Source organism: Syzygium oleosum, unplaced genomic scaffold, assembly GCF_021117445.2.
Source record: "Syzygium oleosum isolate NSW1041296 unplaced genomic scaffold, Sole_v2.1 Sole_v2.21, whole genome shotgun sequence".
NCBI classification, from domain to species: domain Eukaryota; kingdom Viridiplantae; phylum Streptophyta; class Magnoliopsida; order Myrtales; family Myrtaceae; genus Syzygium; species Syzygium oleosum.
The window spans coordinates 730,303-748,250 of NW_026607505.1; the positions used below are offsets into that span (position 1 = coordinate 730,303).

Consider the following 17,948-nt stretch of genomic DNA (forward strand, 5'->3'; position numbering starts at 1 on the left):
TTGAGGCAACTCAGAAAAACCACTGAAGGAAACTACAAACAGAAAGGAAAAAACAAACGATGAAACCTCGTAAACTGGTGGGTGGAGAAGAAAGCAAAAGAAGGCACTACATATATAGGCGAGAAATGAATAGATAACCAATTAATTTCTAGCTAGATTTAGGGATCACACTACCTAGAAATACCGGATATCATTGAACATTTAGCACACAGCTTGTATTAAAATATTTAAATACGATTGGTGGGTTGGTCTCGGATATGATAGTTGACTAACTCATTTTTCGTTGACATTCATATCCAAGCATGTACCAAATTGTGGTACCAATGGTAGGAAAAGCGTAGGGAAAACCGGAAAAGACAAGGGATGGTGACGTGAAGTGTATACTTTGGAAAACAACTTTGTTAGGCACTTTATATTTCTTCTTTTTTATAATCACCGTCGTGGTCCAACGTAATATTCCAGATATTTTGTCAACGAAATGAACCCACTAAAATCTCCAGAAATTCCTCATTTCCCATGCTCCTTAGCTCCAAAATGGATATATATAGAAAGGTACATGATGAATATGGCATGAGCGGTGCTAGTTATAAAGATTCTGTTTTAGGAAATCGTGCAAATTTCATATACGAAACAATGTGACAAAATATAAGTTGATATTTGAATAATCGAGTCATATTTAGCATCCAATGAAAAAGGAATACTAGTTAGTAATATGACCTTCGTAAATCTATATGAATATACTGATATTATTCATCCAACAAAGCTCTATTAATAATCTCATTTATGTCTTTGTGGAGAGTATGAGTAGGTATTTGTTGGCGAGATAAATTTGCCAAGTCATTATAAGATTGAGAATCAAAGTCCAATGTGTAATAGTTCTATATACCATAAAAATCATAGGTTATATTTAACAATTATGTTTTACTCTTCTTTATTTAAATATAATGAATCACCCCCAAGAAACTAAGAAATATGGCAATTTCTACCATGGATGTAGGCTTCTAAGAAACTTTTTTCTTGATCGATCGAATTACGTAAAACCTTTGTTCATCTTTTATTTTCTTTGTCTCTTCCATCTTCATATTAACTCGCTATATGGCATCAAAGCAAACAAGATCGACATCAAGCTCTTGCGCTTCCTGCTGCTTCATTGGTTGTTGCATCTTGTCTTTATAATCCCTAAAGTTCTCTCGTTTTTGTTTTTTTTTTTTGCACAATGGCCAGCACATCTGTCACCACCTATTTGGGTCATTCTAGCTTGAATGAAATGAACAATCAACTCACATCTGTCCTTTTTAATGGTCGCAATTACCTCCCCTGGTCTCGAGCGATTACAATCACTCTTGAAGGCAGATCAAAGCTGGGCCATGTTCATGGCTTGATCAAACCCCTTCATGTACTGATCCAAAATATGTGGAGTGGCAAGCCGCTGATAATATTGTCATGTCATGGATTTTTAACTCCATGGATACTTAGATCTACGAGATTTTTGCATACTCTAAGACTGCGAAGGGCATTTGGGACTCTCTTTGTGACATGTATGGACATGAAGATAATGATTCTCGGATTTTTGAGTAACAACAGGAGATTGCTTATACCAAGCAATCCTCTGGCCAATCTTTTACTGAACATCTTGGCAATCTCAACGGAATTGGGATGAACTCCGACAGTATCGTCTCCTAGTTCAATCGGTCGATGTGTATACTTAGCAAGAAGAACAAGATCGCATATTTTAGTTGCTTGCTAATAATTGACCTGAATATGAAGATGTTAAGAGACAAATTCTTATTAGTGCTACTCTACCATCACTTACTAATGTCTGTGCCACTATTCAACTAGAAGTAACTCATCAAAAGGTGATGAATACTAAATCCAAACCGGGGGTAAAACTGGTAGAGAGCTCAGCTAATGCAGCTAATGTTGGCAACCAAAGTAGTAGTGGCACTCGTTTTAATGGGAGCAAAGGGAAAGGCCACGGCCGTAACAGCAAGTTTCATTTTTCCCATTGCAGCAGAGATGGGCATACACAAGACTGGTGTTGGGATCTGCACCCTCACTTGCAACCCAGTAAAGACAAGGCTACATATAAGACTATGGATTTCAAAGTCGCAAGTCAGGTCAGTACTACAATTCTTCAAACATCTTTGGGACAAATATCCTTGCAACTCCAACAACTAATGTCCTCTAGCGATGTGTCTCAATCAAGTTCTGGCTCGGGAAAACATGGCTCAAACTTCTGGTAATGTCTTTGCCCTATTTGCATCTTCTATGAACTGTTTTATAATTGATTTGGGAGCAACTGACCACATGTGCGGTAGTTCTCATTGGATAACTCATTTGCATAAGGTTCTTACTAGTTCTTATTCTCTTATTACGGTTGCCAAATTTATTTTGCAACTCTTCATATGTGTTATTCGTGCCCTCATCATTTTCTAACTTGTTATTTGTTAGCAAAATTACTAGGGATCTAAATTGCAATGTTACATTTTCTCGTGATAAGATTATATTTCAAGACAAAACCAAAGGTAGGAAGATTGATAAAGGTCGGTTACAAAAGGGGCTATACACTCTTGATTTTTCGAGCACTGTTTTGGTTGCTAGCCAGGATAAAGGCTTATCATCTCAACTATGGCATTATCATATGGGGCACCCATCATATTGAGTGTCACGGTCCATTGATCCTACTTTTTTGGCAAAAGTACACCAGAAGTGCCATAACTTGTGTACGGCGATCACTTTGGTGCCAAAACTTTTTTTCGGATCACTTTGATGCCAAGTCGGAGGAAAAGAGATCACTTTAGTGCCAATTTGACCGGAAATCTGACGTGGCATGTTTTATTCATTTTTTACGCCGACGTGGCTCGCCGGAGGTTGAGTCAGCGTGTACAGTCAGCATTTTTTATTTTAAATATTTTTTTCCAGCGTATACAGTCAGCATTTTTAATTTTAAATATTTTTTTTCCTTTTTTTTTTCCTCTTCTTTCCTTATTCTTTTCTTTTCTTTTTTTTCTTTTCTCCCCTCGCCGGCCACCGGCGAAGCCCGGGAAGGGCTGGGCGAGGGCGGCCTTGCCCATGGCAGGCGAGGGGTGGCCTCGCCAGATCTGGGCGAGGCGAACCTCGCCGGCGACAGGCGAGGCCGCCCCTCGCCGGCCCAGTCGAGGGCCGGCCCAGGCGAGGGCTGCCCTCGCCTGGACCGGCGAGGTTCGCCTTGCCCAGATCTGGCGAGGCCGCCCCTCGCCGGCCATGGGCGAGGCCGCCCTCGCCCAGCCCTTCCCAGGCTTCGCCGGTGGCCGGCCACCGGCAACCGGCCGGCGAGGGGAGAAAAGAAAAAAAAGAAAAGAAAAGAAAAGAATAAGGAAAAAAAAAGGAAAAAAATTATTTAAAATTAAAAATGCTGACCGTACACGCTAACTCAGCCTCCGGCGAGCCACGTCGGCGTCAAAAAATGAATAAAAAATGTCACGTCGGATTTCCGGCCAAATTGGCACTAAAGTGATCTCTTTTTCTCCGACTTGGCACCAAAGTGATCCGAAAAAATGTTATGGCACCAAAGTGATCGCCGTACACAAGTTATGGCACTTCTTGTGTACTTTTGCCCTACTTTTTCTCTAAATTTAAGCCCTTGTGAAATTTGTCATTTTACTAAACAGCATAGATTGGCTTTTTCTCCAAGGACAAATAATGCATCTGAACTTTCTAAGTTGATTCATTATGATGTTTGGGATAATTCATCAGTTGAATCTTGAGATGGTTTTAAGTACTTTATTACGTTTATAGATGATAAATCTCGAACTACTATGATGTATTTGCTTACCTCTAAAATTGAAATATTGATAGTTTTCAAGGAATTTACTCGAATGATCCATACGCAGTATGGTGCTTAGATTAGGACATTGAGTAGTGAATGGGAATGAATACACCAATCACATTTTTGAGTCTTTTCTCAAAAGTCTAGGTTTTGTGCACTAGACTTCATGTGTTAAGACTCCCCAACAAAATGGGGTTGTGGAGAGGAAAACCGTCATCTCCTTGAGGTAACACGATTCCTTTTGTCTCATGGAAACTTACCTCAACATTTTTGGTCAGATAATGTTCTAACAAGTTGCTATTTGATCAATCGTTTTCCTAGCAAGGTTTTGCAATACAAATCTCCTATGGAAGTGCTCCTTGACTGATCGATTAATCTCTCTCATCTCTGTGTATTCGGTAGTGGGTGCTATGCTCACACTTCATCAGGAAGTAAATTAGATCCTCGTGCACTCAAATGCATTTTTTTGGGATATTCAAGAGTTAAAAAGGGTTATAAATGCTTTGATCCCTCCACCAAAAAAATGCTTATTTCTCTGGATGTCACGTTTGATAAAACTCACTCTATTTTCCCTCTAGGGATCAAATTCAAGGGGAGAATAGTGGTGACAATACTAACAACGATTATTATAGTGAATTCGATGTGGAATTTGCTCCCTAACCGATTGTTTCGGATGATTTGGTGATTGATGAGAACCAGAGAAATGGGAGAGACACTCCTAATCAAGGCAAACCTACTTTAATTCCTGATCTTGCTAGGAAAGAGCTCTCGTTCATCGATCAACCCGAGAATCTCAGCCCTCAACTCGTTTTGGGACTTTGTCACGTATCAGTGGTCTCCAGCCTAACCCATACAGTTTTACGTTTGTTATGATTACATCTCTCCAGAGTTTTATACCCACCTATGATTCTATTTTGTGATAACCAAGCAGCAACTCAAAAGAAGGGCAACGAGAGCTTTTAAGCCGGAAGTGATTGGTGACTGGCGATGAGTGAGTAGAACGGAAAGCAAGAAGGGGACTACATAACACAATCCAAAGAAATGAATTTAGTGATGGTGATTGGAACTATAGCCAGGCCTAAGAATAATCTTGGCAATAAAGAATACTATTTAGTATGATCACATTAGGGGTGTGCAACCGGACCGGGTTTACCCGGAAACCGGACCGGCCCACCCGAAAAATAGGTCCGGGAACCGGTTCTAACAAGAACCGGTCCGGGTACCGATTCCATTTTTTGGGAATTGGTTAGAACCGGTCCGGTTTCCGGTTCCAAGTAAAAATCAACCCGAACCGGTTTTAGAACCGGTTTTGAGATAATGTAAAAAAAAGTAAAAACCCTAGATCACGTTACCCTACTTCACCGGTTTTAGAACCAGTTTCCGGTTTAATATTGAGATATGTTTCACAACTATGAGCGAAACAGCACGGCCCTTAAAGTCATCTAAATATTGTGTGATTCATATGAGATATATAAACATTTCTCTAGTGAGAGCTGATGCTTTACTGGTAAGTCTCTTGATTTTTCTTTCAGGATATTTCATTCGGAAACAGAAATAAGGAGTTCTCTCATCATGGCACAAAATAAAGAGCTAAACATGTTGAACAATTCCCTGGAAATGTGACTCTTAAATATTTATGCGATTGGACTATGTCTTACCACATAATGCTTTTGGATTGTTGATTTTGATGTATTGTAATTTCACTTGCTCATTTTGGGGATTGTTACTTTTGGCGGATAGTGATTTTTGTTATTCATCTTTTACTTTGAATCGTTTCATTGTTACCTATATTATTTTGCTGGAAAAAAATGAAACCGGAAAAAGGAACAAAAAGAAAAAACAGGTTCTCGGGTAGACCCTGAAATCGGACCGGAAAAACAGGGTCGGTTCCAAAACAGGGTCCAGGGAAAACAGGGTTGGTTTCAGGTTCCAAAAATTGAAAACCGGTTATAACAGGATTGGTTTCAAGTTCCAGATTCCAGGTCTGGACCCAACCCACCCTGGAACCGATCACCCCTAGATCACATGCATAATTTAATAGTTTAAACCCGTGATTAAGTAGGTCATTTTCGTTTACAAACAATAAGAAGAGAATAAAACGTTGCTCCATTTTTCTTTCTAGATGCCGTATAAATAAAATTTAAAGATATTTATAATGGGATGAGATTTGTCTACGTCCCTTTTTGACCTATTTATTTTAGCGTTAGCTATCATGCGTGCGCTATGCGCAACCAATAGGGCTTATATGCGCCTTTATAAATGTTAATTATTATGGATAAATTGAATACGATTTCTCAAATGTACAGACTATCATTAAAATGGAAATATTATATAGCCCCTATCGTTTCGCATATGTCAATGCCGTACATCTCTCCGCCCTCCTTTAAGTTTGTTTGTCCCCATTGGAGAAAATCTTTGAAATTCAAGCCCATCATGTATGTTCTTATAAGATGAAATAATGTGCATATATAATATGCATGAAGAAGTTCTTTTTTCCCCTTTCCAAAAGTCGTGTAGATCTGATATTCCCGAGGTTGGACTCGATTTATTCGGGAACTTCTGGGCTTGAATTCTTAATTTTGTTGGTAGCTATTCTATCGGTGGACTTTCCCCTTTAATCATTTCTTCATTCGCAATGTTCTTCATTATTCATAACATAATTGTTCTTAAAGCCAACTCCATCCTAATGGCGTTCGTTAACTGATGCTCCTAAAATCGAAAGTGAGACGAATAGAGATACGGATGGATATACAGAAAGTTGAGAATTGTAGTGACAGAAAAATGTAATATTCTGTACATTGCTAATGACAAGTACATGTGCCTATTTATAGGCTTTAGAGGTTAACTATCTAAAGTAACAAATAAAAAAAATCAATTACATCAAATCAGAATCAAGACAAAATCTCCTAAATATATCTATATCTCTAACACAGAAGATATTATATGGTATGACATATGCAGAAGCTCTTATTCTCAAATAGCAGTCTCCTTATTTTACTGGAATTATCCTGGTGATTTTATTCAATAGCGTATACGTTTAGACACTAGCAGCCGTGTAGAAAACTGCTTCGGCAGTGACCGATATTATCCCAATCTCCTTGGTCAGATCATCGCGAGTTTTCGAATGTCGTAAGGGGAGGCATCGGATGGAAGCAAAGCATTGTATGCTCTCGCAGCAAACCCCAAATTCACTACCTCCGTGGGATGGAAGTCGTCGTAGAACACATATGACGACCTGTTCGAGCATGGAGTTTTGAAGGGAACGCAAGTGCCCAGTTCCTCATCCACTTTACAGCAGGTCGCATTCGAAATTAGGCCAGCTGATAATTAAACAAATTAAGACAAAACATGTCATGTAAAATGATCATACCATAGTGCATTGATCCCAGAGAGAGAGAGAGAGAACCTGTGCCAGGACCAGTGGTTGAGATTGCGAAAGCGTTTATGTAGGTGAAGTTAGCATCCGAGAGGTTGCTATTGAATTCAACTATGAGTGGTTGGAGCCGATTATTGAACAAGATAGCAGCATTGTTGATCTTGTCAACGCATACCGAGCCATTCGTGCCAAATCTTTTTATTTCTGCGGGGGTGCATCCTATTAAACCCAATCCAATAACTGCCACCTTCCTCGCTCCATAGAGATACAATGTCTAAGGTTTTGGAAAGAGAAAAAACAATACGATAATTAGATTCAAGGATAATAATAAGTTATCTACGAAAAACCATGGATATTTTACAGTAAAAAATGAAGTGTCGTGGAAGTCGGTTGAATCAAAAGAAATAGACAATGAGTAAGTTCCAAAAAGAGAGAAAAAGCCATGGAGTAATACTGGAGATAGCCAAGAAAGGGTTGTTTGCAAGTTGCATGGTGCTTGATTGTGTCAAGGTTCGATGTGTTGCATAATAGACATGTACCTTCAACTGTTGTTTGTATTGCTTGATTAATACATCGGCGTATTGCTCAGGCGTGTACATCCTGCTAGTCGGGTATATGTCGGGCATGAAGTAGTTGTTAATATAGTCATTGCTCCCCATTCCCACTGTGTATATGCACTCGTTTAAGTACGCCGAAGCATTCCTCCCCAGTATTCCTTTGACGCGCGAGACCGTGATCAAATGATTTCCCAGCTGACGGTTCAAGCTGATTCGATCGCCCTGGTTGAAGAAGGTGAAAGGTATTTAACTTAAATGCTCCATGATTAGAAGTCAACTCAACCTAGTATTTGCTCCCATCTTAAAAAATCTGTGCACTAGGGGGCTAAACATGAACAAAGAAAATGAACGCATATTATCGGTTCGAGTAATTATCTGCAACATACAAAAAACATAGGCATTACCAGTTGCTGTCCCGTTTCATTGCGAATGCCGGCTGAACCGGATGCATAATTCACACCTTGGAGTACTTCCTTGCCTCTTGCAGTGGCAAAGGGTGGAATAAACTTGTCAAATCTGAGGAGTTGAGCTGTATTTTCAATGAGAAAGATCCTGAATTAGAGCTAGCTTTGCATGCATAAGCTCAAGCCCATGAACGTGCGCTCTCAATTGACCATATAAATTGAAGTAATTTGTGCGGGTAACTAAATTAACGGCATCTTGGCTGGCTATAATCAACTAACCTAATTATGTTCCTAAACCTAATTAGGAAACTGAACTTAATTCTTTATTATTGTAAAGAAGTAGGGGAAATTTTTCTAAACCGTAGGCCTATACTCAATTGAGAAAGTTCGATTCCATTCTGGTGTAGTTTGGCATTTGCACGTAGCTCCAATAAAGAAAGGAAGAAGATTAACTGCAGCTTCATATGAGAACTCACTGATATGTATATGCATATCGTGTGCATATCTCCTCAGCTAGATAACACATCTTAAGAGAAAATTATATTGCATCGGATTGGTAAACCTTTATGCAATAATATCACCACTTTCAAATACTCGTAAAGTTTTAAGCATGCCACATATCCATGAATGGAATATGATAAACATACATGCATGCATGACCGTACACTCATGAAGGTTTTTGCTTTCTGGCCTCTTAGGAAGCAACTAGGAATATTTCCATAAGAAAGCTATTTTACTTCTAAGATCAAAATAGTTATACAGATACTCCCCCGTCAACAAAAAAAGTGAATGCAGAAACCAAAATGAAAAGGGTGAGAAAATGGACCAATGATATCGACGAAGGTGCGGCCGTTCGTAAACCTTCCAGTGGCGCCGTCGGGGAAGTCGATCCCATAAGGAGGATAATTCGTTTTGGCTAGGGTAAGGAGATTGTTGTTATTGCCGTCGTCGGCGAGTGAGTCTCCGAAGATGAAGTAACACGGGACTTGGGGAGCACCAAGAACCAAGCTCGGCAACAAATTCAAAGAGACCAAGAAGAGAATCCAGGCTTTCTCGTGATCCAAAAATGCCATTTGAGGCAACTCAGAAAAACCAATGAAGGAAACTCCAAACAGGAAAGAAAAAAATAACGATGAAGCCTCGTAAACTGGTGGGTGGAGAAGAAAGCAAAAGAAGGGACTACATATAGGCAAGAAATGAATAGATATCCATAAATTTCTAGCTAGATTTCAGGGATCACACTAGCTAGCAATACGGGATATCATTGAATATTTAGCACATAACTTGTATCAAAATATTTAAATACGATTGGGGGATTGGTCTCGGATAAAAGAGCTGACTCACTCATTTTTAGTTGACATTCATATTTCAAGCATGTACCAAATTGGGCTACCAATGGAGGAAAAGCGTGGGGAAAACCGGAAAAGACAAGGAATGGTGACATGAAATGTATACTTTGGAAAACAACTTTGTTAGGCACTTTATATTTCTTCTTTTTTATAATCACCGTCGTGGTCCAATGTTATATTCACAAATTTCGACCAAAAAAAAAATCTCCTCAAATTCCTCATTTCCCATGCGCTTTAGCTCCAAAATGGATATATATAGAAAGGTACATGATGAATATGGCATGAGCGATGCTAGTTATAAAGATTCTGTTTTAGGAAATCGTGCAAATTTGATATATGAAATGATGTGACGAAATATGAGTTGATATTTGAGTAATCGAGTCATATTTAGCATCCAATGAAAGGGAACATTAGTTAGTAACATGACCTTCGTAAATCTATCTGAATATACTAATATTATTCATCCAACAAAGCTATATTAATAATCTCATTTATGACTTTGCGGAGAGTATGAGTAGGTATTTGTTGGTGAGATAAACTTGCCAAGTCATGATAATATTGAGAATCAAGATTAAGTGTATACTAGCTATATTTACCATACAAATCATCCGTCAACAAAAAAAAAAAGTGTGTGCAGAAACCAACATGAAAAGGGTGAGAAAATGGACCGATGATGTCGACGGAGGTGCGGCCATTGGTAAACCTTCCGGTGGCACCGTCGGGGAAGTCAATCCCATAAGGAGGATAATTCGATTTGGCCAGTGTAAGGAGATTGTTGTTATTGCCATCGTCGGCGAGCGAGTCTCCGAAGATGAAGTAACATGGGACTTGAGGAGCTCCGAGAACCAAGCTCTGCAACAAATTCAAAGAGACCAAGAAGAGAACCGATACAACTCTCCATGTTTTATCGTGATCCAAAAATGCCATTTGAGGCAACTCAGAAAAACCAATGAAGGAAACTCCAAACAGAAAGGAAAATAAGAGCGATGAAGCCTTGCGAACTGGTGAGTGGAGAAGAAAGCAAAAGAAGGGATTACATATATAGGCAAGAAATAAATAGATAACCAATAAATTTCTAGCTAGATTTAGGGATCACACTACCTAGCCATACCGGATATCATTGAAAATTTATCACGTAGCTTCTACGAAATATTTAAATACGATTAGTTGACTAACTCATTTTTCTTTGACATTCATTTCCAAGCATGTACCAAATTGTGGTAACAATGGAGGAAAAGCGTGGGGAAAACCGGAAAAGACCAGGAATGGCGACGGGAACTGTATGCTTTGGAAAACAACTTTGTTAGGCACATTATATTTCTTCTTTTTTATAATCACCGTCGTGGTCCAATGTAATATTCCAGATATTTTGTCAACGAAATGAACCCTCTAGAATCTCCAGAAAATCCTCATTTCCCGTGCTCCTTAGCTCCAAAATTGGATATATATATATATATATAGAGAGAGAGAGAGAGGTACATGATGGATGTGGCATGAGTGATACTAGTTATAAAGATTCTGTTTTTAGGAAATCGTGCAAATTCGACATATGAAATAATTTGACAAAATATAAGTTGACATATGAATAATTGAGTCATTTTAGCATCCATTGAAAAGGGAATATTAGTCAGTAATATGACCTTCGTAAATCTATATGAATATACTGATATTATTCATCCAACAAAACTATATTGATAATTTCATTTATGTCTCTGTGGAGAGTATGAGTAGCTATTTGTTTGTGAGATAAACTTGCCAAGTCATGATAAGATTTAGGATCAAGATCCAATGTGTATATTTACCATAAAAATCATAGGCTATATTTAGCAACTAAGTTGTACTCTTATTTATTTAAATAGATTGAATATCCCCCAAGAAAGTAAGAAATATGGAGATTTCTACCGTGGATATAAGCTTCCAAGGAACTTTTTTCTTGGTCGACTGAACCACGTAAAAACCTTTGTTCATCTTTTCTTTGTCCCTTCCATCTTCGTATTAACTGGCTATATGGTATCAGAGCAAACAAGATCGACATCAAGCTCTTGCGCTTCCTACTGCTTCATTGGTTGTTGCACCTTGTCTTTATAATCTGTTAAGTTCTCTCGTTTTGTTCATTTTGCACAATGGCCGGCACATCTGTCACCAACGATTTGGGTCATTCTCGCTTGGATGAAATGAGCACTCAACTCACATCTATCCTTTTTAATGGTCGCAATTACCTCCCCTAGTCTCGAGCGGTTACAATCAATCTTGAAGGCAGATCAAAGTTGGGCAATTTCAGTGGCTTGATCAAGCCCCTTCCTATCACTGATCCAAAATATATCGAGTGGCAAGCTAGTGATAATCTTGTCATGTCATGGATTTTTAACTCCATGGATCCTCACATCTATAGATTTTTGCAAATTGTGAGACTGCAAAGGCCCTATGGGACTCTCTTTGTGATATGTATGGACATCAAGATAAAGTTTCTCAGATTTTTGAGTTACAATAGGAGATTGCCCATAATGAGCAAGCCTCTAGCCAATCTTTTACTGGACATGTTGGCAATCTCAAACGGAAATGGGATGAACTTCGAGAGTACCGTCCCCCAGTACAATCTATCGATGATGTGTATACTCAGCGAGAAGAACAAGATCGCATATTTCAGTTGCTTGCTAGTATCAGACTTGAAAATGAAGATGTTAAGAGACAGATTCTTATGAGTGCTACTCTACCATCATTTACTAATGTTTGTGCCACTATTCAACGAGAAAAAACTCGTCAAAGGGTCATGAATACTAAACCCAAACTAGGGGGAAAATTGGTAGAGAGCTCGGCTAATGCAGCTAATATTGGCAACCAAACTAGTAGCGACACTCGTTTTAATGGCGGCAAAGGGAAAGGCCACGATTGCGGCCGTAATAACAAGTTTCATTGTTCCCATTGCAGCAAAGATGGGCATCCGCAGGATCGTTGTTGGGATCTGCACCCTCATTTGCAACCCAGTAAAGACAAGGCTACATATAAAACTATGAATCCCAAAGTTGCGAGTTGAAGTCTTCAAGATCTTAGCAATTTAGATTGATTATCGTTCACAATCAACATCTGCATATCAAAGGTAAGTACCTCCATATTCGATTCTAAGAAAAACAGAGGCCGAGTATCTCAACTTGAATGGTCATGTTCTTTTTGCATTTTCATTGACAATCACTGTTACAATTTCTGTTTGTTAATGTTCAATACTTCAACATCAATACCAATAGACATCAACAAAACAGAGCTTATAACTAGGGTTCCTGTCAGAATCTATAATATCGTAATCTCCCTTCTCATGCTCAAAACAAAGATGATAAATTTATGGATATAATCGTGTGGCAATATGGGATCAAAATTCAACTCACATAGATGAATTTGGCAATTTCAGCTCTGACTCTAGTAGAGTTAAAGACTCATTCAAGAATGAGAAATGCCACATATTATTGATCGTTAAGTAAAGCAAAAGCACATTTTTATTCTAATTTCAGCAACACTAAAATTTTAAGATTACATTTGTCCTTTCAAGGAATACAAAAATGAAATAAAAAAACATCGGTTAGTCTAAGGTTGAGATTGGGACCAAGGACGGGACCTTGGAACTAGACCGGACCCACAAGATCAATCTTGTCCTGGGTCGCGAGCTCAATAGGACCGGTCCCCGATCCTAAAAATTAGGGACCAGCATTATGCAGGTCGGTCCCTAAGTTAGGTGTAAACTGGTTCAATCCGGATCATACTCACCTCTAGTGGAAGGAAAAGGGTAACAGTGGGGGAGAAAATATTCAATGAAAGAAAATAACGAACAAGAGAGGGTAACAACAGGGAAGGACTAAAGGTCAATAGTGGGCCCCATTTAGACATGTATCGACCATTGAGTGAACTGTCCTAAAGCTGACTTGGAAAATCTAGCCTACCTAATATTTTCTCGTTTTGGACTCCGTATTGCCACGTTATTTCATCCATTGTCCACTTTGGAATTGATATTTCAAATTAAATAAAGCCACGTCGGACTTAAAAATTCATTAAAAAAAGTCACATAGGGCTCTTTGCCAAAATTTGTCGCTAGAAGCAATTAAGGGGGTGAATGACAACAATTATGCTTTCCTGTTTTTCTATTTTTCTATTTCTGAACATGCAGAAATTCATTTGGCAACACAAATTCATTTTTTATTTGTGGGATAAATTTTTTGCTTAGAAATAAATTTGGAACAGAAATTAGAAGTATATTTCTTTTACTTTTCTCTTTTTGAAACAGAAACAGAAATAACAACTCTTCTTATCGCTCGCCCTCGCCGGCCACCGCCCGTCGCCTCCCGCCGGCCGTCCACCAACGTTGTCCACCACCGCCTGTTCGCTGCCCAGAACAGAAATTTAAGAATAACCTATCAAACGAATTTCTCTTTCGGGAACAGAAATTTTATATTGTTATGAAATGCTACTTTCTACTCAAAAACTTGTATAGGGAATAAAAATAGAACAATCTATTTTTATCTAGAAATTGAGCCGAGGAAGACAATGGTTTTCATTTGCGCCCTAAGTAACCGTTCTTTCTCTGATTTAGCATTTAAGTGATCGGCGAAAAGTTTTGACACCAAAATAAGCACCGCACGAAATTTATTAAACTTCTAGCATCTTTTTTCCGATTTCTTAGTATCCTAATTGCTCTGCGAATTTCTTACTCCGAGAGAACAATTAAAGAACCTTCCCGCATTATTGGTTGGGCAAAGGCAATGAAGAGCTATTCCGAGCGTTTCTAAGATTTTCATGATGTCTTGCGAGTTCAATATGTGAAATTAACTTGAAAAAGGAAAAAAATAATCTTATGGGAACGAGGACTATAACTTGTGCTTATCTCACTTATAAAGAATCATTTTAAGCAAACAAAATGGGTCGAATCAAGTACATGACTGGTAAGCACTTAATTCTGGGGAGTGTACAGTATCTCGTTATAATCAATACGGTACGCTATTGTCCATGCATTCAAAGAAGTAGACATGGCCACGGTTCGGAACCGCCGGTTCCGGTTTGTGGCCATGTATGAATCGGAACCGGAACCGCCCCTGGCGGTTCCTATTCCGGGCCGGTTCCGGTCCGATTCCGGTTCCGGTTCCGGTTCCGGGCCGGTTCCGGTCCGGTTCCGGTCCGGTTCCGGTTCCGGTTCCTGCCGGTTCCGGACCTGGAGTGTCCGCTGCTCGGGAGCCAATTGTACGGGTGCATCGAATCCGGCGGCGGGACGGCGCGTCGAATCTTCTTCTTCTTCTTCTTCTTCTGCTCCTCCCTCGCGTGCTCTCTTTCCCACTCGCCGGATCATCACATCGCCGGCGGAGCTGCCATGGATTCTCCGATGATGGCCCGATTTCGATTCTCTCGCCCTCGCGTGCTCCTGAGTTTCGATGCTTCGTTGTGGTTTGGAGGGAGGGAGGGAGGGAGGGAGGGACTTCCGGACCTGGAGGAGACCGCAGCTGTTGGTGTCGCGACAAGGTGGAGGTCGCGGGGGCTGAAGGTTTATGGCAGGAATGAAGATGGCGTTGGAAGTTCCGGTTATCTTTTTATTTTTTTTATTTTTATTTTTATTTTTGCCCGTTTCCAAGGCTGCCTGCAAAGGCTGCCCTGGCAATGGGCCGCAACAGGGCCTGCAGACGTGCAGGCACTGCTGCAGGTTTTTTTTTTAATTTATTTATTTAAATTTTTAAATTTTTTTTTGGAACCGGGCCTGGAATCGCCAGTTCCAAAATTGCTGGAACCGGAACCGGGCCCGTAGGCCACGGGCTGGTTCCGGTTCCGAACTGCGAGCCCAGTCAACGGGCCGGGCCCGGGTTTGACCGGGCCGGTTCCGGACCGAAACCGACCCGTGGCCATGACTACAAAGAAGGATATCTTGCCATGGGTCTCATATTAACGAATGCCTTCTCCATAATGTGATTCGATACCCTATTTAATTTGATTTGACTCGGTTTTATTTTGATTAGGACCCATTGATGCCTAATACGAAGCTAGCCAATTTATTCTTTCGTAAAAATGAATTAAAGATATTTTTGTCGTCCACGAAAATATTTGGCTATAATTTATTATCGATAATGAAAATATTTTATAATGATTAATTATTTCAAGCGATAAAAGATATTATTTTCAGGAAAATATTTTTCTAATCATTCATTTTTCGCGAAACAAACAGAACCTTAGTTGACAAATGAGACGCGGAATTGCGGATCTTATTCTAAGATTGAGCTATTCTTTTTTATTTGGAGAGCTATAACTGGAAGTACGCATTTGACGTATTTGTTCGAGCATTTTATTTAACGAATAATGTAACGGATTCATAGTTTATAAGGTCGGTACTAGATGATCGACATGTAAGAGAATTCGGTCGGCGAACTAACCCCGAGTACCACCCCTACATGCCTAGCGATGATGAACGAGCAACCTTTTTCGGTTATATACCGTTGAACATCGCTCTTCTTCTATATTTACTGCTCGTTCTCTCGACGATCATTCTCTTATTTTCTTTCTTTTCCTTTTTTCCGGTTTATGCATTTTTCATGTATGCATAACTGTGAAAATCTAGAATCCCTGTTCCATGGACAAAACCCTAGTTACAATTTTTTTTTTCTTGCATTTATAATAAAAGCAAGAGAATCGAACCCCCTCTTTTTTTTTGTGAAAAAAGGTGTTAATGGACAGTCTCTAAAAGGTCGATGGAAAGCATTAATGGGGGGAAACGGGTCCTCTTGTTGGGAATCCATCTGGGCCTTTCGCTCGACTCAATCTAAGGATATAATCTGTGGCCCAAAAAAATTATTAAGGATAACTTTGCTAATCAACCGGGGATACGCAGCCAGCAAGCTGATTGATTAGCATTGTGCGAAGCCCAGGCCAGCTGCACAGGAAGCAAGCTTCGACCTTGGAGTAGTCTATTATACATGCCGAAACTGACGTGGGGTCTATCTTCTCCATCCAAGATTTCCCAAGTTCCCTCCCGATCTATTACTTCCCGGAAGAGAAGGAATACAAAGAGAACTTACGAGGAGATGCATCCATCATACTGGGGAGTTCCTTACCCTGTCTCCCTTTGAGCCTTTTTAGGATTTGCTCAAGTCCATTACGGCCATAAAAGGAGAAAAAATCAAAAGGATATTATGATCCCTTGTTTCTATGCAAAGCATTTATTAGAGAGGCTGATTTTTTTGTTTTGGGGCTAAAATTACATAGTAAGTATATTGAGGAGCCACACCAAAACAAGTCAAAGTGTAATTATTGAACTTGCTGACTTATGGCACTTTCCAATTTTTTTTACCATAAATGTTCATGGAAGGGCTGCTTACCAAGAGAAGAGAAACACATGGCTGGGCAAATTATTTACCCATAATTAAAGGTTAATACTATGACAAACTTCAAATTGATATATAACACAAACTAATTTTTGCGTAATATAGTATTCCAAATTGTTACATCCATGCTACATGTCCCCTATATTAATGTTAACATAACGAAAGATCCTAAACTGATATATCTATGTCATTTTTACTAAAAATTAATATTCATTTCACAAAAATCCAAATCAATACACTCATAACTTATCTACCAAATATTTAGGACAGAATTGGGACAAAATTATGGACTTTAGCATATCTTTGAAATGTGAGGGAGCTCTTAAGGCACAATTATCAAATTTTAGCAAATTTCCCTATCTCAATTCATTTTTATTCAGATTTGTCTTCCTCAAAAAGGATGCAGTTTAAGAGATCAATTTACACATAATTCAACATCGAATCCACATCAAATGCCTATTGTTCGAGTTGCTTGCCATGTGTGTTTCACATCAACAATTTAACGGGGATATTCAGATTTGTCATGAGTGTATCAGTTTAGAATTTTTTTTTACACAGAAATAAATTTAAGGTAAGGTAAATATGGCACATATTTACTTGTTTAACACTTTTGATGATATTAACCCATAGTTAATCAAAACCAATAGGTGGAGCTAAAAGTAACTCAAATGCCACCAAGTCAATTGACGTGACTTTGCTAAGTTTTTACTCAAGAAAAAGATAAGAAGAAAAAAAAGCATACTTTATCAAATGGGTAGCTTGACTAAAACCCTGTCCACTTTCGGCGTGGCGCACAGATGGCAATTGCTATTTGGCTAACCTTATTTCCACAAAAATGAGTCCCACAAAATTGAATTATAATTGACGATATATATATATATATGATATATATACACATCCACACATGTCATACTCAAAGGTCTAAGGTTTCATCTCTTCAGAAAGAGAAGCAAGGATAGAATATTCCCTTCCCAAGCTGGGGTCACCCCCCTTACTGCAAAAAAGGCCAAACAGTTCATCTCATTGCGGCGTTTGTCAAGCCATCAAACAGGTGAAAATTCCATTGACAGAAACTATATTGCAAAGAAAAAGGAAACTTGCGAACCCAATT

General features: G+C 39.1%; 1 protein-coding gene across 1 annotated transcript; it reads right to left on the minus strand.

The window, feature by feature from the left end:
• Positions 1 to 6,769: 6,769 nt before the first annotated feature.
• On the minus strand, positions 6,770 to 10,481 carry LOC115677306 (GDSL esterase/lipase At1g29660-like). Its single transcript, XM_056320798.1, has 5 exons — positions 10,163 to 10,481; positions 8,146 to 8,270; positions 7,724 to 7,963; positions 7,215 to 7,458; positions 6,770 to 7,128 (listed from the first exon to the last, which is right to left on the minus strand). Exons 1-5 carry the CDS (start codon positions 10,419 to 10,421, stop codon positions 6,911 to 6,913), a joined length of 1,086 nt encoding a protein of 361 aa, XP_056176773.1. The 5' UTR covers positions 10,422 to 10,481; the 3' UTR covers positions 6,770 to 6,910.
• Positions 10,482 to 17,948: the final 7,467 nt, after the last annotated feature.